We start from the raw sequence: 26788 nt of genomic DNA on the forward strand, positions 1-26788 counted from the left end.
GATGGTTTATCGCCACTCCTTTTCAACTTTCCTTTAGAATATGCCATTAGGAAGGTCCAGGGAAACCAGGTGAGACTGAAATTAAACAGGACACATCAGCTGTTGGCCTATGCCGATGATGTGAATCTATTGGGTGATAATGTATATACCATAAAGAAAAACACACCAACTTTAATTGACGCAAGTAAAGAGGTTGGTTTAGAAGTAAACACAGAGAAAACTAAGTATATGTTGCTGTCTTATCACCAAAATGCAGGGTAAAATCATGACAAAGATAGGAAACAGATGTTTTGAAAATGTGGCACAGTTCAGATATTTGGGAACAACAATAACAAATCGAAACCTGATTCAGGAGGAAATTCAGAGGCGATTGAACTCGGTAATGCTTGCTACCATTCAGTCCAGAACCCTTTGTCTTCTCGTCTGCTGTCCAAAAACACAAGAATTAGAATATACAAAACTATAATTTTGCCTGTGGTTCTGTATGGGTGTGAAACTTGGTCTCTGATGTTAAGGAAGGAACATAGACTGAGGGTGTTTGAAAACAGTGTTGAGGAGAATATTTGGACCAAAGAGAGATGAAGTGATAGGTTGGAGAGAACTGCATAATGAGGAGCTTCATAACTTGTACTCTTCTCTGAGTATAATTAGAATGATCAAGTCAAGGATGATGGGGTGGACAGGGCATGTAGCACGAATGGGGGAGAAGAGGAATGAATGTAGGATATTGGTGGGAAAGCCAGAAGGAAAGAGATCACTGGGAAGACCAAGGCATAGGTGGGTGGACAATATTAAAATGGAACTTAGAGAGATAGGATGGGATGGATTGGATTGATCTTGCTCAGGATAGGGACCAGTGGAGAGCTCTTGTGAACACGGTAATGAACCTTCGTGTTCCATAAAATGCTGGGAAATAGTAGTAGTGTTGGATTCTGCTTGTCTCTATTGTAGCTGAGCAAATTAGGTTAGGAAGTAGTATTTCGAGCAGTTCTGTCTACCTGACGCTATCTTATTTTATGTGAAGGGATCACAGTAATTCCAGAGAAATTAACATAAAATTATTATTATTCATCATTCGCTCATTCAAGAGTAAATGTAACTTTCCGTTCTCTCTCACTGCAGTTACTGCCAACTTTTATAATAGAATATTACTCATCTGGCTTCCGAATATTTTTCCGGTAATTTTGTATAGTTCATTACGAACTTGAGGTTCAGGGTGTGCCTTTATACTGCTGTTTTGTAAAGATGCACTAATTGAACAATTTAGAATGATACATAACTGGGAAGTTCGTGATTCATACGCACATCTTGAATAGTTCTGTTGGAATAGCGGAATCAAAGAGACTCCAACAGAATTAAGAGACGCATGCATGAAATTTCAGTGTGATAACCTCTTTTGAAAAATCGACTTGGAAAACTAAGTAGAGAGGAAGACATTAATATGGAGCTCAGGGAAATAGGTTGTGTGAGAATCGTAGGTGGATGGAACTGGCTCGGCGTCGTGCCCAGTTGTAGATTTTCCTATCAGTGGTGACTTTCGAATTATGTTACTTCACTGTTTGTTAGTGTGTTGGCTAGTGCCTGGAGACAAGAGGAACTATCTCCCAAGCCGTAGCCATGAACACTAGATATCTGGCCTCGTTCCTGGCCACTTTCGCTTCTCTTAAGTATGGGGGAGCGGCGCTGAGTAACAGCCAGTGCAGTCAAAGGACAGGGAGGGGGTTCACAAAATTATGAATTATGAATGGGAACCAGGTTAGTGAGAGACTTGCGACACGGTGGATTGTTGTTGCAGTTGTAAATATTGTAATTAAATGGTAATACAGTTCAGAGACATGACTTTGACATTCGGAACTTTGTTCTCGACTCGGGTGTCTTCCAGAAGCTAACATTAATTAGGACGACCTGCAGTCTGGTGGCAGCTATACCATGCGGAGGGAACTCTGCAACAAGTCAGAGCAGTTGTCGGTTGTGACTGACCGTGCCACAGCACATGAAGGCATACGCGAGACGTCCTCACCGCTGCTTCCAGCATGGACACTCGTGAAATCTCATACTTAGGTGCGTGAGTTGTGTTCTGTTTCCTTGTTATCAAAGTCCAAATTTTGCATTTGAACTATTCGCGAGGTTTCACGTTTGTTCAATTTATTTCCTACTTTCTGAAATCCTAGTTAAGCATATCGCTATAATAACGTTAATGTTGCATGATTTGCAGGTGTCATTACTGCTGCTGTAACCTTCAGTCCTGTCAATTTAATAAAACCACATGATAAAACTGTATTCAACATAATGATCATTTTAACCAAATATAATTTGGTGGAATTTTTATATATTCAGAGGTGTTAATAGGAGCCGGGATGTTACAATCGGTATAGCGACTGGTTTCGGGCTGGACGCCCCAAGGAGTTTGAGTTCGAGTCCCGATAGAATCAAGAATTTTCTATTCTTCACCTCGTCCACAGACCAGCTCTGGGGTCCACCCACCCTCCTATCTAATGGGTAACTGGGTCTCTTTCCCCAGGGGCAAAGTGGCTGGGGCGTGAAGCTGACCACTCACCTAGTGCCGAGGTGAAGAAAATGTAGAGCTGTACATCCACTCCTCCATACACCTTCATGGCGTAGTGCTTAATTAGTTAAGCACAGGGACAATTTTACCTTAGAGGTGTTAAGTCTGAGAGCTGTTAAAAGCTTTACATTTTATGTATAAACTACAGTAGAATACAACAGAATCTTGATCCTTGACTTCTGCCTGAATATGTGTGGTGAAAAAGAGCATTGTGCTTAGTAGATAAAATGTACCGTTGTATCAGGTGGTTTTTATTACATCTTTCTTTCTTTCGCATGGGGTGAGACTGAGTCCATTTGGTACTTCCGCCACTGTTTGACCTATTGTAGAAGCCCCAGGTGTTAGATGATGATGATGATGATGATTGTGGAGCACTCTGAAGTATCCGAATTGGCAGGGGAAACCGAAGTACTAGGAGAAAACGGCCCCAAGTGCCACTTTGTTCACCACAAATCCCACATGGCCTAACCCGGGCTCGAATCCGGGCCTCTGCGGTAGAAAGCCGGCGACTAACCTCCTGAGCTATGGCACAGCCATTGCATTCACTTACTACTGTAATGTTCCCCAACAGGAAGTGTCATCAGGGTTGCCACCGCACTGCCATGTGTGAACTGTGTTTTGAGTGTGTCTAGCTCCTGTCGATTGGGCGCAGCTTTCTTTCCCCATTGTCCGTTTCGAACCAGGATGTATAGCAACAACTCTCAGAACTTGTGTTTGCACAGAGATCGGTTCGAATCTCGGCTGGGTAACTAAGATTTCTCTTCAGTTTTTTCTGTTTCCACAAGAAAATGCTGAAATTGTAATCTTTGATAGATCGTAGCTGCCTCCTAAAGTTTTCCTGTTCTGTGTTTATGATACTACCGCATCTGTGGTCTAGTGGTCAGAGTTCCTGGATACAGATCAGAGGTCCCGGGTTCGATTCCCGGCGCTACCAAATTTTCTGAGAAGTAGTAGGTTTGGAACGGGGTCCGCTCAGCCTCGTGAGGATAATTGAGGAGCTATTTCAAGGAAATAGCGGCTCTGGTCTAGAAAACCGCGATTAACTGCCGTGGGGATCCGTTGCGCTGACCACGCGACACCCTCTATCCGCTAAAGTTGGCACTTACTTCGCCGACAAGCGGCTGTCGCTTGGTAGGTGTAGTTCGCTTGTGGACTACAGGCCAAGGAGTTTTCTTTTTTGTTTATAATAATTGTCCAGGCTCACTCAAACCCTATATAACCTTATTTATGAAATTGCGTTGCTTAGTAACCCAAACGTCTAGCAATCCGTCCAATATTCCCACGAGCCTAAAACTTCCGTCTTAACGTGCCTATTCAAAGTGTATTTCAGAACGCTTTCTCGGCTGAATTGGTTGCGTGGTGTAGAACGTGTAGAATGAGAGAGTGGATGGGACTGATGAATTTGGAACAATATTGAAGAAAGCGGCATAACCTATTCTGAAGTGCAGTCCCAACATCTGCCTGGAAGAACAAGAATAACTCCAATGCGGATAGTAGACGTCGAAGTTATGGCATTCCTGCTTCGTATCCGGAAGGTCCTTGGTTCGGATCTTGACGGTTTTCGCTATATTCTTCGCTCCCTACCGATATATCCCGGATAAGTTTTAAAACAGGCCTCGACCAGTTCCTTTCACATTGTTTCGAAATGATTGTTCGCGCAGACGTTCTGCTATTCTACGCTATAAAAGTTACGGAGTATAGAATTTGTTGTTAAATAAGCCAAAGATCATTCAATGTAGACAACCTGTCTTCCAGCAGAAACTAGAACCCTAGACCTCCCAAATACATAACAGGAATCCCTGATACTCAAGTAACAATTCCTTCGAACGTTATATAATAACATTTGGCTGATCATTGTCAATCCGGGAGGTGCCTGGTTTGAATCTGAAACACGAGAAGTATTGTCTTGATTGAAGTTTTTCGTGGTTCTTCTCAGTTCCTCCAGGCGAATGCCGGAATGGAACTTTGAAAATGGTTCTATAACACTTCCCTCTACCCATCTTCCAATTCTTCATTCATTAATCAGCGTATCGTTCGCCGTTGTATCTTCAGAGCTACTACAGCAGTCGTCAAATAAACCCAAAGTAAATAAACAACATCAGTCGAAGTAGTAATAATACACGGAAGTAAAACCGAATGTTTCTTCTCCCAGTCGGGCCCACTCTGATCTCTGGCAGAGAGTGGGGCATGAGCGCCTGAAATCTCAAACAAAAGCTGCAGTTCAATCTGGGCTTGTAGCGAGGGCGCTGGACGTCAGTCTACTGGCGTCTGTGTGCAGTAGCTGCTCGCTTTCAGTCTGCAGCCGACACATGGCAATCTCAGACAGCGGTAGGTGATGTGCTATGTTATGCAAGGAACATGAATGGTGACAATAAGAAAAAATTGGAGTCTGAGTCCAGCTCCAGTCCGAGCCTTTGGTCCAGATTACGATCAGCCCTTGGACATGTCGGATTATTTCTGACACTTATGATTTACACGGCTGTTGGAGGAATGGTGAGTAACGCATTCGAACATTTGCCGCGTAAACAATGTTCTTTATATATAATATATATATATTTTTGTCCCCCCCTCCCCGCAATATGCATGGATAGGACAATATAGAAAGAATGTTCGTCCGCATATTTCAGCTGCGAAACTAGGCAACTGATTTCGGTGAACAGGAAAATACACATTAGTTGCCTTCCATATTTTATTGTGTTCGATAACTGTGGTGTATCTTTATCAACATAAAATCGAGAAGTTACCAGTTTTCATAGCGACTATACTACGAGCTAGACGACTGAGGAATCGAGGTTCTATTCGTTGCAGGAGAAAAACTTTTCGTCACAGCATCCAGACCTAGTCTGAGGCTCACGCAATTTATAGCTGGAGCCCCTTACCCACGGTAAAATCTGTCAGGGCTTGAAGCTGATAGAGCAGTTCAATCTATTGACGAGGTAAAAATGCGTTGAAATATAACTTCTCTTTCGCATAGGACTTCATGGCATAGTGCTTAATTAAGCACAGGGAGAATAATAGTTTTCAACTCATTACTCAATTTACCAAAAATGGGTACAAAACATATCTGTGGCCTTTTTTTTTTTTTAACACACTTTTGATAGGATGAATCCCGATCACAGTGGCCGCGCGGTCTAAGGCATGCACTGTCTTCGCTCGCTCGAACGCTGGGTTCGTGGGTTCAAATCCCACTCAAGGCATGTATGTCTGTGAGCGTTTATTATGTGTTTGTGTTGTGTGTGTAGGTAGTGGCCTTGCGAAGGGCTGAACCTCCGTCCGAGGAGTCCTACCGGCTGCGTATAGGATTTAGAAACTGAAAAGAACGACCAAAGTCCAGCAAAAGGACTGTAGAGGCATGGATATACAGGGTGATTCACGAAGTTTTACCCCGGCTTATGGTACATATTCCTGGGGTTATTTCCTGCAAAATTTCCTTATAAACTTTTGGTCGATTTTCAATAGTTACGGATTAACAATAGATTTTCGAAACGCATCATTGTGAATGCAGCGCTATGCTTCAGCGTGGGCTACCATACGTTCCAGTCAGCTATGTCAGCAGATAAGGTAGACCGGTTTGAATGTTGCGCGTAGGTAGATAGGCAGAGCGGTTCATACGCGTGCGACGCATTGTGTTGACGTGCAGGGAGACATTTTTGAAAATCTTATGTAAATCCAGTCGTCTTCTAAAGCACTACAGTTTAAAGGAAACAGATTGATAGAAGGGTGTGATATGCAACCATTGGTATGTTTACAGAATGGGATGCTGAAAATAATGTAATTTTGTAACACAAAATCGATGAAAAATGTTGCACAATGCAAAATTAAGAAATTGGAAAAAAAAAATGGTTCTAGAATGCATCTTTCCTAAAACATTAACGATCTAAAAAGTGTTTGTATTGTATTTCTAATTTGTTTTGACTGAAATTCGAAGAAAAAAAATATTTTTTCGCCAGTTTTCAAATTACTGTATCTCTTTGATCATGAGTCGGATACCATTAGTATATTAATATTTTTTGTTCCAAATTACCTCAGGAATGCCCTCCCTAAGTGGGGGTAAAACTTCGTGAATCACCCTGTATATGTATAGATAGATAGACAGACAGATAGTCTGACGAGGTACAAGGAGGGATAACTCGTGTGTATTTATGCTTGGCTTATTATATGATGAGCTCAGTGGATCAGAGAGTTTCGAATATAGGATGATTGTTGACTAATAAACTGAAATGAATGTGGAAGTGGCCATGGCCTAATTTATTATCACAGAATCTTCCTGGAGGGACTACGGAAAAAATATTAAGAAAGTCTGCCAGGAAGAACGGCCTTATGGCCCAACATTTGAAACAGGGACTTCATGAATGTGAATCAGGAATATTGATCACTCGAATGTGTCGATCAGAAATATATAATCCAACAGGACCGGAATTCGAACTAGGTACCTTCGGAATATAAATATGGAATATTAACGCTTCACGAACCTGATGAGTTTACAAGAGTGGCTGTGATGTGTATGTCCCTTGCGAGACTTCACTTCACTCACATATATTCTTGATATTAATGTGAAGAATTTAGTTCACTTAACACGACCCTTCTTTCAATGAACCACGCACCCCCGTCTTTCGCAATCACCAAATTAACAATTATTCAACTATTATGTTCCGTAAATAAGCAACTTCAGAATTTCGGCATCGCTAATAACAAAACCCGTTGCTGGTAACGATTCTAATGGCTTCCTTCATCTTCACAATGTAAAAGAATTATGATTTATCCAGAGGGCACGCGGTAGCGTAGTTGGTTGAGGCACTATGCTACAAGCCGGAAGGCCGAGGGTTCCAGTCCAGATGAGGTCACTGGATTTTTTCAATTGACCTAATCCTTCCAGCCGCACTGGAACGGGGCTGTTACGGGGATACCTTTACTTACTTTACTTTTTACTATGATTTATCCGGACGATATCTTGCTACCTCTCCATCTTTCAAATGACCCCTTCCCGAAACGTTTCCCACCAAAAATCCTGAGCCACTTAGTCATCTCAGCGCCAACATCTGGACCTCATAGCACTAGGCGACCTGCAATCTCATAGCGTATTGTTACGTAATATCCTACGGACGGAATTATTTTATTCTTCTTGGGTCCATATATTTTCCTGAAAATCTCATTTCCACCATTGCAGTTCGTCGCTTCTCAAAATGAGAAAACATTTCCGTAGTACATAAAATAAAGAAAATGTCTTTAATGGAATTTAAACTCAAAATATTATACCTTTAATATTTTTCACTTTTATTTTAATTGCTTCTTTGCAATGGCCCTTCATGAGGTTTATATGTCACTGTACAGAACCACCGACTGATGACACCTTATATTACAGGAATGGCGATTGTTGATGAGGTTTGTGAGCCATTATACAGAGAGAATGATTGTTCATGAATTTTGTAAGTTATTTAAATAACGTTCATCCTTGATGATATATATATATATTATTGTATGTATTATACTGATTGTTCATAAGATGTGTGCGTTATTGCGCGAAAGGGAAGATTGTTGGTGTAGTTTGCAAGTTACTTTATGGATACATCCATTGTGTGTTGTTCTGTAACTTATTGTACAGATGACACTATTGTTCACTGTTTTTTTTAATTATTGTACTGAGGCATTGATTATTATTATATTATATAGAAGCACAGACTATTCACAGGTTGCATAAGTCATTGTTCTGAAGCATTGATTTTTATGAGCTTTTAAAAATTACTATATAAAAGCGCCGTTTTTCATGGGGGTTTGTAAGTTATTGTACAAAAAGTATCGGGGTTCTTGGGGTTTGTAAGTTATTGTACGGCAGCATATACTGTTCACGAGGTTCGGTACGTTATTGTACTGAAGAAATGGTTGTTGATCGGGTTTTGTAAATGATTGTACAGAATCACCGGTGATTCATGGGCTCTGTAAGTTTTAATACTGAATCATTGACTGTTCACGAGGTTCCGTAAGTTTTTGTAATGTGACATTGATTGCTCATGGGGGTTTGTATGTTATTGTACTGAAGCACCGGTGATTCATGGGGACTATGTAAAATATTGTATAGAAGAACCAGTGTTCATGGGCTTTTTGAAGTACTGCACTCAAGCTGAGATTGCTCATGATTTTTTATAAGTTACTCTGTAAAAGCACCGATTGTTCATGGGGTTTTCAAGTTTTATTCGTGAAGAAATTAAGAGCGGCTGTAATTAATTGAATTCTTGTTGCCATTTAATTCGAAATATCTGGCTTCACATTTCTCAATTAGTTATAAAGTATAAGATATAGAAATATACAATTTAGCCCGTTGTTTTGTATGGCTCTGATACCTGTCTTCTGTATTACGCGCCGAACATAGATTGACAAAGTTTTAGAACAGGGTGCTGTGAAGATAATTTGATTTGGAACTAAGAATGGAGCTTCAGAATTTGTACACTTCTCCAGATATTATTGATTAGACCAGAGAGAATGAGATGGGAGAAGAATGTATCTCGTATGAAAGATGTGAGAAATAACACAAACTTTTAATCGGAAAAGAGGAAGAGAAGAGACCGCTTGGACGGCATAGGCATAGATGGTAGGGTGGTATTAATGTTGCCCTTAAAAGGATAACATGGAAGGATATTGAATGGATTTATTTGGTTCGGGATAGGGACCAGTGGTAGATCGTTGTATACAGGATAGTGAAGTATGGCTTCCGTGAAAAATAGAGAAATGTTCTAATAGCTGAACGACTATTAGCTTTAAAGAAAGGATTACACTCTATGGAGCTAATTAATACTCATCATGATTATTATGTTATTATGGGAGTTAATTACTAGCCTGTGAGACAGACAACAATAATAATCAGTCTTAGTGAGTTCTTTTATGCACTCTTTATCAGAATTTACGAAATGAGCTCACAGGCCTAAGGATGAGTCCCTCGTCCCTCCAAGTAGGTCATATGCTTCCATCATAATTGGTATTTAGGGTCTACATTACAAGGTACATAGCACATTTAATTTTGAATCCAGGTGTTAATGGAGGGAGAATATTAACTATATACAACGAAGGCCAAGTTGTTCCTGTGTTTATAAGCACTGCGCCGTGAATATATTGAAGAAGAGTTGCAGCTCCATACATATATAACCTCGGCACTAGATAACGTCAGATTTATCGATGTGGAAACTATTTATGAAGGACAAGATACAATGATTTTTGGTCCATGCAGTGCAATTGTTTTGCAGTACTGGAATTGTATCTGCAATAAATGAAATAAAGTATATTTTAGTAAGAAATATTATAAAGAAAGCGTTTGGAGATTATGCGTGTTCCAGTTTTCTTTTTATTTGGACAGTACAAGCTTCTCTTAATCGGAAGAATTTTATCACTCTGGATGTTGTACTTCTGGCTGTTTGATAGTGTCTTACTGCACAATACAATTGCTTTGGAGAGTGCCTTACAGTAAGATGTATTTGTTTCGAATTGTGTGTTATACCAACCAACCAACCAACCAACCAACCAGTCGGTGCTACAGCCTTGGGTTAGCATTGGCCTCCTCTACAACCAGTCTCCACAACCAGTGCGTGCCGCCCTAGGAATGGATGCCCGGTTGTTAGGTTTCTCAGCAAAATTCTTTTACAGGATGAGGTTGTAAGCCTCATGCCCACTCCCTGGAGGACCAGGGTATCTCTCTTAGTCTGGACTCTACACTTTGATATTTCCGGCATTGGTGACTCAACCAGTAGTTAAACTACCGCCGGCATAGCTCTTCAGGTCAGTCACGCAAGCCCCACCACCACAAGGTGGAGACACCTTTGGGGGGGGGGGAGAAATTGTTTGTTATGGGAGGATATAATTGCTTTTGTATAGTAGTCTACAGAAGAATCTTGCAGTTGATTTTTACAGTGTCTTGAAGCAGTGTCCAGTTTCTCTGGACAGCGTCTTACAGGAGGGTAAATTTATTTGGCTAAAACTCATGACTCCTTATGATGATTTCCTTTACACGTCTTATTATGCCTACAGTTAATACAACGTCTTTAAGATACCCACGAAACAAGCACTTAATTAAAATCTATTGCAGTAATGGTCATACGACGCTTCTATCGTTTTATGCATACCCGTGTATATCGCACATTGTAACACCTGAATACAGCGTCAGAATTTCATGCTGCTACAGTCTCAATGATTCCTGGTCTCACCTATACGTGATGTAGAACGGAAGCATGTAGCACTCTTAGTAAATCTTCGTTTGAGCCTCAGCCAGCTTGCGGTCCTAAGCTCAAACAGCCTGAGCCTACCTAAGAACATCGTGGTAGAACAGGAAGACATGAAAGCGGAAGGAGAATACTCCCAACATGTGACTGTCAGCCAGTACGGTGTTCTGAGCTGACAGGAGACATCAACTTCCGACAGGATTGTAAGGACCATAATATGATTAATAATAGCAACAGTACCGTGGTAACGAAATTTATTTACACTTGAATACGGTGTGATTTAATTTTTGTGTCTTTCATCCCTCGAGTATGCACGTACACGTATTTTGTACACAAAATTAGGTTTACATCATTATACATTAATGTGAATGAATTATTTTTAAATTTTTATTAAACTGTTATATTTTCCATAAAAATATAAGCACTGTGATTATTTTATCATTATTGATAGTAAGGTTTACATAAATTTTGAAATAATAAAGATAATTTAAATGTTATATTCTACAATGAACGTACGTTCATTCCCGTTAGAGGCAAGAGTCCTCTGTGCTATAGCTGTAGGCCATGCGCGCGCATTGTTTGCAAGGAAATTTGTTGCATTAAATGCACTTTGAAATTCTGTCCGCGTTTTTCCCTTCTACAGCTTCCTTATTTTTTTTCGCCAGTTCTTCTTTGGCGAAGTATCAGTGTTTTGAAAGGAATGCTGCCACTCAGCTCATACTGAATTTATTCTTACCTCTTTAATAAAATTCTTCATTAGAAAGGTAAAGAACTCGCACAGTGATTAAGTACATTAAATATATCAATAATAAATAATACACTGTCGGCCACAGTTACGAGAGAAGGAATAAACATTGCATATTCTGACAAGTGTTAGATTTATTCTGCAGCCATGAACGGCTGGTAGATTATCAGGGCCTGAATTATCAGGCCATTCTTCTCACATTCGCTTTCGTAATTCTATTTAGAACGAATTCCTTTTCCTTAGCAACTGGGATTGCACAGTCCGTCTAGTGCCTGGCTACGGGCTGGACGACCGAGGGGTCGGAGTTCGAGTCCCGGTAGGCTCAAGAGTTTCCTGTTCTCCAAGTTCTCCAAATCGGCTCTGGGGCTCACCCAACGTCCTATCCAATGGGTACCGGGGGCCCTTTCCCCGTGGGTAAAGCGGCCAGGGCGTGAAGCTGACCATTCACCTGCAGCCAGTGCCGAGGTCAAGAAAATGTGGATCTATACATCCACTCCCCCATACGTCTTCATGGTGTGATGCTTAATTAGTTAAGCACAGGGACAACTTTACCTTTATTTCTTTTCTTTTTCGGATTTATCTTTCTCTTTGGCCTCTTTATCTGGTTGCTCTTGAAATATCCTCACAGTTTCTTCTTCTGTCATATCACGTGCCATGATAAAAAGCGAGAACGTACTTACTGTTTATATTTATTTCTCAACTGTAAGAACAGAGATCCTTCACTTTATTTCATTCACCTTGAGCTTACTCTTCTTTGGTCCTTACAGTAAATTGTTACCTTTACAATGCATAAAATCAGAATAAAGTGCCAAAGTATCTAATGTACAATAGGGCCGCGCCATACCTTAAGCGGTTAGTCGCTGGCTTCCAATCGCGCCCGCCCGGTTTCGATACCGGGTCTGGTCAAGTGGGATTTGTGGTAGACAAAGTGGCGCTGGGGCAGGTTTTCTCCGAGTGCTTCGGTTTCCCTTGCCAATCTTCATTCCACCAACTGCTCCACAATCACCCTCACCTATCACCTGGGGCTGGTACAATAGGCCAGAAGTGGCCGCAGTACAAGGGACTTAGTCCCACCCAACAAGCAACAAAATATATATATATATATATAATGTACAATTGTATACATAAGATGGAGCATGGCGGATTCAGACTAGAAAGCAAGCCCATTCCAGTCGCGTCATCTGGTGACGGTCCGGCTGTACTAATAACAATGACATCAACTCTGTCGGCAGTCACATGGGCAGTAAACGGAATACTGAACCGAAATAAATATCAGGCATGTAGTATTTGAATCACATTAACATAAGTAAAAGTGGCGTAGTCTGTACACCAACACGCATGCCTGAGTGTTAAGAAAACTTAGTTGTGTGTTTCGGTAGACATGAATATTCTGCAGCAATTCTAATGTTTGGGGAAATTCTTAAGACAAGTCGCTTTAATGCGGGAAGAATATTATGTTTATAAGGGCTGAGCCACTAGAATAATGTTCTGAAGTTCACAGAAATGGCGTGGGAGTGAGTCCAAGAACCTAGATACATGAAACTTAAGAAACTTAAATGAAGAATAGAAATAGTTTCTTAAACTACAAGGTGGAGATCTCTATGCGCAACTATTAATATATACTGTACAGTTGAAATGGCTAAGGTTCTTTTTTTTTTCTGCGCAGTTATGCAATAGTCAATGTTCTTATGTAAGATTTGAGGCTTTCACGGCGGTGACTTTGAAGAAAGCAGTCTTCTGGGATTTGGCACCGTGTAGATGTGGTGCTGCTTTTACCCGTTCTCACGGTCTCTCCGCTTGCAGAATTCTTATATTTTTTCTTCTACCCCGAAGATGGAGGCGATACGTTCCTCCGAAACGTCGGTTAACACCACATATACACGGTGCCAAATCCCAGAAGACTGCTTTCTTCACAGTCAATGTTCTTATTAGTTTCAGACAGATAAAATTATTGAAGCAATAAATGTTACTGAGAAGAACCTACATATCTGCCGACATTGCAGTCTCAACCTTCGGTAAAACCAAAGTTACTTCTAGCACCACGGTTTCCAGTGGCACTATGTATAAGAGTAAATAAGTGAAAGCCTTCTATATAGGAAATCATGGATAGAGACAGGAATCATCAAAGTTTTGCGTTAATATTTCGATTAACTTAATACAAATGGCTTAAAATGGCGGGAGTAATAAAGACTGCTAAAACTAAATGCAGAATTGTGAAGTGATGTCGCCATGTTAGTAACATGTTATGCTTATATGTTAATACAGTAACGTGATGGTACTGAAGTTGCTGTATGAGAGTTTAATCTCGGTTTTATTGATTACACTAATCGAAATAATCTTACTCATTTGTCGTTTTGATGTGTGCTTTTTATCCTGCGTTAGATTATACTGGTTATATTTGTCAGGCAACAGATAATCTTGTCTGAAGTGTTTGCTAAGTACTTGACATGCTTTCAAAGAGATTTATTACTAAATAACGACTAATAATTAAATCAAGGGGTGTGCAGAGCCTCATATTTCTTACTCTCCTGCTATATCGACGAAACTGAATATATAACATGTATTAAAGTCGCTAATGTTGCAATATTAATCTGTATATATATTTCTCAACAAACCCTTGCCTGAAACAGGCGGCATAACGCAGAGATTTCTCCCATCACCGCCGAATGTCGTGGTAGTGGTTACAATCGATGTCCAGTGACTGACTATTCAGATTTAATTTTATCGTGGTTTTCCTCACTCATGGTTTGCATTTTTTTAATGGTTCTACAGCCCTCTTGGGCTCTGGCCTCTGATTTTCAGTTTCATGATCATTTTACAGACGGTAGGACTTCACTGACGAGTGATCAATTCGTCGCAAGGCCTCTACCTAAACACAGAACATCACAAATACAGAATAAACACATACCCATACCAAATATCCATGCCTTTTGTGGTATTCGAACCCACGATCCCGACTTCCTGGCGAGCAAAGACAGTACATGCCTTAGACCACTCGGCTATCGTGAACTGCCCCATTGTTTTCAATGTGTCACATTATTGAAGACGGATTCCTCAGACGTCTGTACCAATTCATAACCAATATCCATACGTTTATTCGACGATATGTAATATGTTCTTTTGATAAAAGTAACTGAGAGTCGGGAGGTGACAAGTTCGAATTTCGGCAAGGGCATTGACATTGCTGAATGAGTTTTATTTTGTGGTTTTTCTCGGCCGTTCTGTATAGCTGCCGCCATATTACTATGAATCTTAATCCTACGGCCGCGCCATAGCTCAAGAGGTTAGTCGCTGGATTCCCACCGCTGCGGTCCGGGTTCGATCCTGGGTCTGGTCAAGTGGGATTTGTGGTGGACAAAGTGGCGCTTTGGCGGGTTTTCTCCGAGTACTTCGGTTTTCCCTGCCAATCACACGGAGCAGGCTACAATAGCCCAATCAGTGGCCGCGGTGCCGAGTGGACCCAGTTGGACTCCACCCCCCAATAAGCGATTTAAAAAGAAAGTAAATACTCCTGCATGTGGAGAAGAGCAGGCCCCGACTCTAATTGGGATCTGCGTAAAACTGTGGGTCTTCCTCTGTTGGCATTATCATTTATCATTTTATGTGGAATTGAAAATGCCGACCGTCAGATGCTTCCGCTCAAAAGCAACGTGGAGTCCCCTTCCACTTCATCCGGAGAAGCAGAGGCCGCAATACTCGAGGGAACAAAGCATAAGAACTAAACTCACAAGATCTATTTGTCTGTTTTAAGTGACGTCAGTTAGTCTGGAAGATATTTGCCGACTTTTAGGAGAAGCCTGCTACCTCACGCATCAGGGTGGAAGGAGGAAAGATGTTTCCTCGAAACGTTTGTAAATACATACCGGACTACACGACGTCACGTACCAGTCACTGCCAGGAGAATCTGAAATCTTACTACACGGCCGTCAGCATTATATTCAAATTTTTTTTTTAACAATTTTCTTCAGACCTTCTTAATTCCATTCAGTAATAACATACAGATCAGCCAAGTACAAGGTTAGACAATTAAGTCTGAGAACTGTATAAATTTTAAGGAAACCACATTTAAAATCTAACGTATCTTTTATTAATCTTCCAAATAGTCCCCTTGAGATGTGACACATATTTGTGCTCGCTCATAAAATTATCTGAAACATTTTCTGAATTCATTTCAATGTAATGCTAACAATTCCAGTGTTACATTCTTTTCAGTGTCCTCGTGTCTTCAAATCTCCTTTTCAGCGTAGATTTGATTTTGGGGAATAAGAAAAGTCTGGTGGAAATAAATCAGGAGAATATTGGGGGGTGGGGGTTGATTTAATTCTGAAATCTCTTGTTTTGCGAAAAACTGCTGTATTGATGCTGCGGTATGAGGTCTTGAGTTGTCATGCAAGACGAACCCTCTATTCTTCTTTTCTGAATCTGAGGTCTTACTCGATGACTTCTTTGAACCAAACGAGACAGTATTACCACTTATTTCTTGTTCACAGTCTTACCTGTTGCAATAAATCCTTTGTGAAGTATTTCCTGACTGTCGATGACTGTCGATGACTGTCGATGACTGTGACCAACATCACTTTGGTGTTTGACTTTTGAAATCGAATTTTGTAGTGTCTTGGGGATCTTGGCGAGCTCCATTCAATGTTTTGTCTTTTTGTTCGGGGATCATATTGGAGACACCAGGTCCTATCACCCGTTACGACTCAGTCAAGCAAGGAAGGATTATCATCCAGAGATTCAACAAACCCTCGACAAGCTCGCAGTCTCAGAGCCTTCTGCTCATTGCTCAAACAGTGCAGATCTTCTATTTTCCGAGATCTTCCACTCAGATTTTGTGAAGGTTTCTCTCCTAATTTCGAGTTCCTCTTCCATCATTCGAAGAGTCATTCGACGATCAGTATAAATCAATTCCCGGACTGTTTCAATGAAGTCAGTTGTTCGTCTCTCAGTTTCACCAAAATAACAAAAATTACATACTTAACCGACGGGTCTTCTTACTAATATATTGTCTTTCATATGCCGCTTAACATGATCTTGAGGCAGAGACATCTACATTTTGTTCTCACAAACTCCTTACCTAAGCTTCTATGTGTCAACTTTTGAAGAGGTATTTCTTTCAAAATGTTTTATGTATTTCATTGTCTTTCCCGTTTTAGCTACATGACGCCCTTATATAACACTTTATTTACTTATTTATGGTTTACTTACCGACGCTCTTAGCGGTTCAGACTATGTAGCAAAGAATCGTAGGATGAATGATGATTGGGAAGGATGAGAAAGGAGTCGGTTATAGCATACTTAAGAGTTATATCGCGTCATTTTCCCTGAGGAACTGAAGAGAACCACGAAGAACCTCACTCAGGTTAATTCGTGTCCCAACTGAGATTTGAAACAGGCACGCCCGAATTCAAATCAGAACTGTTACCGCAGCAACCACATCGCTCGAGTTTAAGCGTATGCACTTTATTGCTGTAAGAGGTTAGAACGCAAGTTCCTTGCTATGTGATGTGCTAAATTTGTCCTTTTAGCGGTCATAGTTAAGGCGTGTCCCTTACAAAGTTTTTAAACATTTGAACATTATCTTTAGAAAGGACACCTTGATCCTTAATCTCGTCATATATAAGGAAGCGAAAACACATCAAGTAACTATGAGTATGAGGGGTGAGCCATAAAACTGGCCTTAGCACTGCGGCCTTTAGTGGTTTATTGTGCTTTCATCAAGTAACTAACTTAAGCATAAAGAAAAAACTTTCGTCCATACATGTTTCGGCCATCATCAAGAGGCAAACTAACATTACACTCATACAAGTTTTTTTTAATTCTCTTAGTTAGGGGTGGAGTCCAACTGGGTCCACTCGGCACGGCGGGCACTGATTGGCCTATTGTAGCCTGCCCCGGGTGATTATGATGATGGAGAATTTGGTGGAATGAAGATTGGCAGTGGAAACCGAAGTACGCAGAGAAAACCCGCCCCAGCGCCACTTTGTCCACCGCAAATCCCACTTGACCAGACCCTGGATCGAACCCGGGCCGCCACGGTGGAAATCCAGCGATTAACCGCTTGAGCTATGGCGCGGACCATACAAGTTATTACCAAATCATTGCGAGGACTTGTGATAGCTATGCATATTAAGACTAAGTAGTCGAAACCTTTTAAAGTAAGTCAGAATAACGTACGTATTGTCGGCTTTCATAATGATTTGTAGTGCTGACTGCGTAGAATTTTGTTGATTCTTATATTGAAGGCCATGCGTCCGTCTGTGTATTGGTTCTGTGTGCACTGGAGGCAGTGTTTCGGCTTGTTTTATTTATTTAAATAATAAATTAGTTACACTTGATAGATGTCTACTGATATTTAATTTTAAATTAATTTCATGGTTACACAGTTCTTTCTCAGAAACATTAATATGAAATAAAACATCGCGATTTTGGCGTTTGGAATAGAACGATCTGAAGTTTAAATCTAAGTCAGAAGTAAGTGGAATATCGAACTGACAAAAGCTGAAATATACAAATTAGCAAATTCTCTTCGTAATTTATCAGTTTACAGTTTACTTTAGCCTGTTAAAGCAAGGTTATCGAGACAAAGGAAGACATCTGGCTCGTTCGTGACGTACTACATGCCGTAACGTTCTTGCAACGTCTTAACGCTCTACAATTCGTTGCTCTGATAAACCGATGTTGCACAATTTCAGAGCTCCCACTCACCGTTACAAAACATATTTAAATATATAAGTAGAGAAATTAAAATAAAGATAAAGATACAGCTGTCTCTGTGCTTAATTAATTAAGCACCACGCTATGAAGACGTATGGGGGAGTGGAGGTATAGGTATACGATTCTTGACCTCGACAGTAGATGAGAATGGTCAGCTTCACGGCCCATAATATTTACTCCTGGGGAAAGCTCCCAGGTACCCACTGGATTGGAGGCCGGGTGGGCCCGAGAGCCGGTCTGGACGCTGTAGAGAAGAGCATCTTATAATTTTCATTTGATGTATCCTGTTATGTTAAATATATTAATTTCTTTATTAAAATCCGTCACAACACAACAACAAAACAGTTGAGGTTTAACAGTATTTTACTATATGTTTCGGCTTTTTAGATATCCATTATCAGGCGAATACATAATTTACGTGTTCTTAAGAAGAACATCATGCCTCTGTTGGGAATCGAACCCTGGCCGTGCAGCCCATAGCCCGTCGCTATACCGACTGACCTATGAGAAGTGGAAATGAAAATGTTTATTCATTTCAGTTCTTAAATCCAGACTTAACAGCACCAATTCAAATGAAGTAAATATTAACATTCATTGATTTCTTTACGAATATATGAGTAAATTTTATTCAACAACTTTTTAAAGAATCTTTATTTTTATTATATAGTTATGAAGTTGTTTGACTGCTGTTTAATGCTGAACTATCCACCTTCTCGTCTTTATCTATTGAGCCGTTAATTGCTTTTCATCAGCATACATAACGGTTCATGCATCGGCGTTACATGAAGCTCTTATCGGTTGAACCGTTTAAGCACGCATTAAGAGTGAGTGGATGTATTTGTGTTGCTGTGTTACGGAATGGCTATTGTTATTTTTAAACTTTGGGCCACAGCCCACAACCAAGTTGTGTGTAATGAACACGCGTTTCACTGCAGTGCCCACTAGAAGCCCCCCCTCCCCTCTCGTCTTTGTGTCCCCTGGAGGCAACGAATTCCTCTTAACTTCCCCTCAAGATTATCTCTCGATCTAAAAAAAAAAAGCTCGTCTCTTACGTCATAACACTTTGATTCACAATCAGAAACGTTCGCGCCTGCTCCTGATGCCCGCTTCCTTCCGATGTTTTCCTGTTTCTTATGGATTTAACAAAATAATTCTTTACGCAATATTGCAGAAAGTTTCGTTCACTAACGTCTATTTCACAATATTTTAAAATAATTTTCCAGAAGAATTTGTTTACATGAAGTAAGACGGTTTCCAAATATTTCCAAATTTCACAGTCTGTGGCCTGCAGACCAGTGCCTGTCTCTTAGACAATAAAATCCAGTAAAAATAAAGGTAAAGCTATCCCTGTAACAGACCGTGGATGCCCATAGGGTTGTGAGACGTCAAGGCTCCCACATTTTCTAGACAATCGGCTCACAGATGGCGGCAACGTCGTCAGCCCTAGGCGCCGGCCCGCCCTTTACCTCCAAGAATATTACTGGTACTCATTTCACTTGGAGGATGAGTCGACCCCAGGGCCATAGTGCGGCTGGAAGGATTAGGCCTTTAATTCATTCATCAGTAATCTGTCAGACGACAGGTCCACAGTCTCTTCCAAAACATTTCCTCCATTTAATGCGATCTTCTGTTTTTGGAAAGAGACTATCAAGGAAAAGTGATAATGTGGTAGTTTTTCCATTTGCTTTCCACATCGCAGTACAACAACCGTTCAAACCACTCTGATCACGCCTGTTGCTATACGAACTTGAACCATCTCGAGCATCATTTGCTCTGTGCTTCAAGTCGCTATTGATGACGCTGCTTCCGACATCAGTTTTTGATGTCTCTCTTCGTCTAATGCCTACCCTTTGACCTGTCCAGCAAGGAAGGCCCTGCCAGCAGCTACGCTACCTCTGGTATAGCTCTCAGGGTCCTTGGCATATTCAAACCTTCTCACCACGATAAGGTGGAGACACCAACGAGGGGGATTAGGTCAATTAAAAAAAAATCCTATGACCTCATCGGGATTTTATCCCGCGACTTTCCGGCTTGTAGCATAGTGCCTCAACCAACTAAGCTACCTCATGCCCCCAAATAAAATCACAACTTACAATTTTGAGAGCGGACCGGGGGAGGTTCGAAGTTAATATGTTGTAGTGCCTGACCGAATTTTATGAAATCATTTACAGGCATTGACCACAAAACGTCGCCTCTCTAACGAGGCTGTGCGATGTATGTCTCCAATGAATATGCGATCAAAATAATTCAAAACTTGTTCCATCAGATTTTCATCACCTCACGGTACCTAAGGTGTATTTGTTTCATTCACATTGTTCCAAAGCAAAAATACTGGACTGAGGCCGTTGGCTTAAAACGTAATGCTACTAAGTTAGATTCGGGGATTTCCCGGTTCAAATCTCGGCCGGGATATCGACTATCCTGTTCGAAGATTTTCGTAGTTCTTCTCAGTCCCTACCAGAGAATGTCCAGATAATACCCCAAATTATCCTACTACTGCTGTCGTCCGTTTTTCAGTTTATTATTGACACCCAACACTATATAATCTGGGCTACTGAAACCATCGTTAAGGAAACTATCCGCAGGGTAAATACACATGCGTCTTTTAGCTAGATAATCCCACCGTAAGAAAATGAGAAGTGTGAAGCAAAATCGCTGTTTACAGCTCTGAGGGCGTTCTACAAAAAGAAGGCATATTTACCGCATACTCCATATGTTGATGGCGGCTTGTCTCGCCCTGTTTGCGAGAATAAATTAGGCCAAGTTGCGGAAGTAAACAAGGGACCACCCTCGCTGCAATATCGGAAGCATATAATGTAGTCGGTAGGAGCGCGGTAACGTCTGGTTACGCTTAAATAATAGCCACTAAAACATTGAAGCAGTTCACGCTTCGACGTTGCTGTAGTTATGTACGCCGTGGTTCGTGGCTGCGGCCAGTGAACAGAAGAGTGTACTTTACCAAACCAATTCGAATTTTTTTAAGTTCATGAAAGAATATTTCCGAATATTGTACTTGACATTTTTCAGAATCCACTTAGTAAATTTTAATAAGTAAAACCGACTTCATGCACATGTTTATATATTGTAGATAGGAATCTATCAGCCGATCGCAGTGACCACGAGATTCTGTCTTCAGCCTCTCGAACAATGGGATTGTGAGTTCAAATCCAGTTCGAGATACAGATGTACGTATGATTTTCCGTACCTCTATTATCTTGTGGAGGTAGAAATCTTTCGAGAGGCTGATCCCCTGTCCAAGCAGACCTGTAACTGTCTTCATGATTCGTAGTTTAGAAGTCAACTCTAAATTGGATTATATCACTGAGGCCCAAATTCATGAAGATTGAAGAAGAGAAAGAAATCTGTCACTGCAAAAGCGATTCACGCCACATATTACCTTATTTACTTCATAGACGTCAATTGCTTTTCATTGCGTTTCGATAAGTGTTAATCATATGTAATAATGTCGACGTTATCCATTGTCCGAACCTTTCAGGGACAAGGTTTTGGAAACCATATTTGTTTCCGTCTTCAGTTGTAATGAATTAAATCTTCATGCCCAGTTGGGCCTACTAGAAAGAGCTCTTTGGTTCAGTTGTTCAGACCAGTCCTTTCTACCGGGGACAACTGAGTAGGAGCTGTGCCCTCATCACGCATGAAAACAGAAACAAATCCAGCTTACAAAACATTATACATTAAAAATTAAGGCGGCGGATGATGTTCAAAATAATAGTCATTTCATTGTAAACACTATCGGAAGAAACATTTAGACATAGTCGAAATTGCTGGGGTTTTTTTTTTACTTTGCTTGTCCGTCTTCCCCTATTGTAAAGAACACAAAGGATCACACCACATCGAGAACTAGATGTGTTTCCATCCTCATGTGAGGGTAGCACTTCCTAACGAAACCAACGGTATAGGCATCTCGCACCCCCTCACCTGAGGATGGAAACAGAGCCGGTTTCCGAAATATTGCATTCTTTATTATTCTTTATAACAGCGGATGATAAATGAAGTCCAAATACCTAGTAATTTCCTAGTGTCATATACCAACGTTAGAAGCCTTTAGAATCTACGCGCTTTGTTAGATTAACCGTGCAGAAAAACGTATCCAATTGAAGTTGAAAATTTGTAAAACGTGAAACTTCACTGTGACTGAAGACAATGAAGTGTTCCTTGGGGACCAGTGATACCAGTATGTAATGAATGTCAACATTTCAGAGCCTATTGGTGTCTCCATGAAGATGATAACATTTTAGGGACTTTCCTATTAAATCTTGGGGTTATTCGATAGGCCTTATTTACAGCTGCCAGTTAATCGAAGTAACGGACGTTGATCATTTCCCCAACTGTGTAATGACCCTCACAAAATTTTGGAGACTGGGACTTCGGAAATCCCCCTCGTCCCACAAAATTTAGGCCAACAACTTAGAAACTGAAGTAATGCGAAGGGAAATATATTCATAGAAACACAGGAAATTGCGAAAGCCCGCTCGAACACTGAGATCATGGGTCCAAATCCCACTCGAAGCATGAATATCTGTTTTCGTTATTCTGTATTTGTGTTGTCCTGTGTATAGAAAGAGGCCTTGTGATAGGCTGATCCCCCGTCCAAGGAATCCTACCGACTGTGCATAGGATTAAGAAACTGAAAAGCTGCCAAGGCCCAACAAAGGGCTGTAGAGCCCTAGATAGTTAGTTATGGGTAGTGTATTGCACTTTTATATGTGTGTGAAATTCCAAAAATTAGCTATTTAAATGCTGGAATACGGTTTCGCTTTACAGACTGCCCCAGAAGAATTTTGTTCTGAGGGTCACAAAATGACGCGTATTTGAGACCAGGAACATGAAGAGGAATAACAAGAATATTTTAGTAAATTGTAGTGGAATTTCCCCCCCCCCCTAAGAAGAGAATGCCAATCTGCCTATAACTGGTTTAAGTGGTTTGTCGCTTTGTCGTTTCCGTGGAAAGCAGACGCACAATTAATCCCTCTTATGTTGGCTCTGAGATTTTCATGGCATTGGCTATGAACAGTATTATTTTCTGGGATATGATAACTTATAGTCTGGTAGAAGTTACAATTTTTAAAGAAATATATTGTTTCCATCTTCAGGGTCGAAGGATGAGCTAACCAAGCAACCAGCAATATGCGAAATACAAGAAGAACGAGCCGTGCGTTGAAACCCTCTGCAGGTGCAGGCTTAGAACAGAGTCCAGGAAAAAAACAGATAGGACTAAAGGGAAGCTTAACTAGTCCTGGTCCTGAAAGGGATCACATTTGCAAATTTAAGGAAATGGGAGTAATCCAATTCCTGATTTCTTTGCCCCTGCTGCTTATCTGTAATCTTTTCCGAAACGTCGGAAATTCTCTCTCAGACTATAAAGCGTCACTTCCCATCAGGCGCTATACTCTTCTTAACCTCAGTTACAGCAGTCCAAGAAATTGACAGGAAAAAATTAAGTTGGTGAATAGAGTCTATATTATGGAGCAAATTTATAAAATCTATCGCCGTTAAATTATTACTCTTATTGTATGAAGCTGTATATGTCCAGAACTTTATAGTTGAAGACCTGTATATTCGGAGAAATCGTTGTTCCAAACCTCAAGGCTCTTAATCTCAGTGGGACTCAATGGAAAATTATCCGTGGAAAACATAGCTAGAGATGGGAATCGTCAAATTTCCTGTTCAATTTTCAAGTCATTCCAATAGTAAAAATAACTAATGAGTTTAAATATACTAAGAAACCTTCAAAAATTAATACGTGGTTATTAAATCACACGTTAAAACATTACATATTAAGACATAGGGCACTTATTAGCATTCCAACGTTACATAAGATTTGATGATTCACAGCGAATAAATGTGTTACAATCTTCTCTGGCGGTCAGTCATACCAGTTTTACAATTAAATTGACATGACTGTTCGGCAGAGAAGATTGTAACATACTCGTATATTCTTCCCCGAAATATTTCCCTGGCGTTTTCCTTCGAGTGGATGTAAGCAAGACGATTCCGAGGTTGGCTCTGTAACTGATTAACTTAGTTCCCTCGTATCTCCAGTTCGACAGTCCACACAAAACACCTTTAATCCATACGCTGGGTTAGTAAGCTGTATAAATCGATCTGCATGTATTTTTTTATTGCTAGTGGGGTGGGACTAAGTCCCTTGTACTGCGGCCACTTCTGGCTTATTGTACCAGCTCCAGATGATAGGTGACGGTGATTGTGGAGCAAATGGTGGAATGAATATTGGCAGGGGAAACCGAAGTACTCGTAGAAAACCTGCCCCAGCGCCACTTTGTCCACGACAAATCCCACTTGACCAGACTCGGGATCGAACCCGGGCCGCCGCGGTGGGAAGCCAGCGACTAACCGCTTGAGCTATGGCGCAGGCTCCATGTGCATGTAGCTGACACAGGCTACGTCTAAAAACATATCTCGTTTCCCGATAAGGTAACTGGATTTTTCAGTTGGACGTAGGGTCGACTCAGCCTCTAAGAGAAAAGAGTACAGGAATTTTCNATCTAATCCTTCCGGCCGCACTATGGCCGTAGGGTCGACTCAGCCTCTAAGAGAAAAGAGTACAGGAATTTTCTCAGGGGTAAAGGGCGGGCGGCCGGCGTGTAAGGCTGACAATCTCACCGCCACATGTGATCCGATATTCTAGAGAATGTTGGAGCATCGATGTCTCACAACCCTATGGGCCTCCACACCCTCTTACATGAATGTTTTTACCTTTAAAATGTAAAGCTGTCCCTGTGCTTAAATAATTAAGTCACGAAGGCGTATGCGGGAGTGGATGTATAGATCCGCGTTTCCTTGATCTCGGCACTAGTTGGAGTTGAGTGGTCAGCTTCACGCCCAAACCATTTTACCCCCGAGGAAAGAGCACCCAATACCCATTGCATAGGAGGCTGAGTGAGCTCTAGAACCGAGCGGCCTCCGTAGTCTAGGGGTAACGTCCCCACCTCATGACTCAAGGTACGTGGGTTCAAAAACCCGGCATAGGTCGTGGAATTTTTAAGGGCGGAAAAATTCAGGGAACAAGTCCTCCGGGAGGGACTTTAAGCCGTGGGTCCCGTATCGTAGCTTTACGGCACGTAAAAGCACCTCGTGTCTCTAGGAGACCTCTGAGCAAATTTAGGCCAAGTTTCCCGCCCAACTAGTTTCCAATTCCTTCGGTAGATGGGGGAAGTATCAGGTACCACTGCCAGAGGAGGGGGGACCTCTCTGACAGAAAGGGACTAAAGTATTAGACACCACTGCCAAGTAGAGGGTAGAAACCTTGCTGGCAGAAAGGGACTAGGAACCCCTGCCAGAGGAGGGACGACCTCGCTGACAGAAAGGAACTAACTATTAGATACCACTGCCAGTAAGAGGTTGGAACCTCGCTGGCAGAAAGGGGCTGATAGTAAGCACCAGTACCGGTAGGGTATGGAGACAGTAGAAATTAAAGGGGGACGCACAATGGACCAGTAACCGGTCTAAGTGCATGGGGAAACCCACCCCCTCAATACGGAATACGGAACGTTAGAACCGGCCTGGACGACGTGGAGAAAAATTGTAACTCTACTGAAACTCAAACTCTGACCCTTCGGTCGTCCAGCCCGTAACAGTTCTCTATACTGACTACGCTATTCCAGCTATCCTATGTTTATCTTTTCTTTAATTATATATATTTTACATAGAGCTATATGCCAAAATATTCACATATATCTGTAAATAGGTTGTTTAAATATGCTATGCCGCGTGCAAGATCATGCAGTTTCTAGTGCAGTGATGTTATTTGATTTATGTGGCTCAAAATGGCGAGCTGAGCATTGTAAGGTAATGAACTTTCTGGATCCATAAAAGAGAGGAAATATCTTGTCCAAGTAAGCAGCTGTCAGCTTCTCAAAAGGATCTTTACTGTATTTACCTAATTATTAGCGTGACGTCTGTAGTGTGATTACTTTTTGGAGTGTGTCATGATAGATTTGTCTTCAATAAATGAATATCAGAATTATTGCTTTGTGCGCAGTCGCAAAGAATACGTTTTGATCGTGCTTCAGTAGGGAGGAGACTTTACTGCTTTAAACCTAATTCAGTTCTTTTGTCTTCCGACATGGCGATCTCTGCTGAAGTGATACCGGATTGTTTGAATGACGTCAGAAACATTACATCATTGCGAATCCAGGATCCTTGTAGCCAAATTAAGTTGAAGAACCTCTGCCAAATATATGTTAATAGCACACACTTGCGGGGGCTTGATTGATGGCCTGACAAATATACCAGCACATCAGGTGGATCGTATTGCAAACTGTCCTTCACAGTGAAAAGTGCACTAAATGGATTCTGTCAGTGCGAAGATACGTAGATACATAAAAGAAAGAGATGTATTCGATTCAGGACGCAGTGGGGCCCCCAAAATGATTCATAAGTGTATGTCGAAAAGATGTTTCAGACTGGATAATTCATGTACGAAAGGATTATTATTATTATTATTATTATTATTATTATTATTATTATTAATGCCAATAAGCAAATCAAACTGATGTCAATAAGCTTCAGAGC

The 26788-nt window shown here is 41.0% G+C and overlaps 1 protein-coding gene across 1 annotated transcript in view; it reads left to right on the forward strand.

Annotated features, from left to right (window-relative positions):
* The first annotated feature begins 4803 nt into the window (after positions 1 to 4803).
* LOC111871415 (potassium channel subfamily K member 1) overlaps positions 4804 to 26788 on the forward strand; it is a 51799-nt gene continuing 29814 nt past the window's right edge. The window contains exon 1 of the mRNA XM_023864512.2: positions 4804 to 5059. Within this exon, the coding sequence (XP_023720280.1) occupies positions 4925 to 5059 (135 nt within the window). The 5' untranslated portion in view covers positions 4804 to 4924. The remainder of the gene's footprint in view (positions 5060 to 26788) is intronic.

The sequence above is a fragment of the Cryptotermes secundus genome, unplaced genomic scaffold, assembly GCF_002891405.2.
Source record: "Cryptotermes secundus unplaced genomic scaffold, Csec_1.0 scaffold152, whole genome shotgun sequence".
Taxonomy (NCBI): domain Eukaryota; kingdom Metazoa; phylum Arthropoda; class Insecta; order Blattodea; family Kalotermitidae; genus Cryptotermes; species Cryptotermes secundus.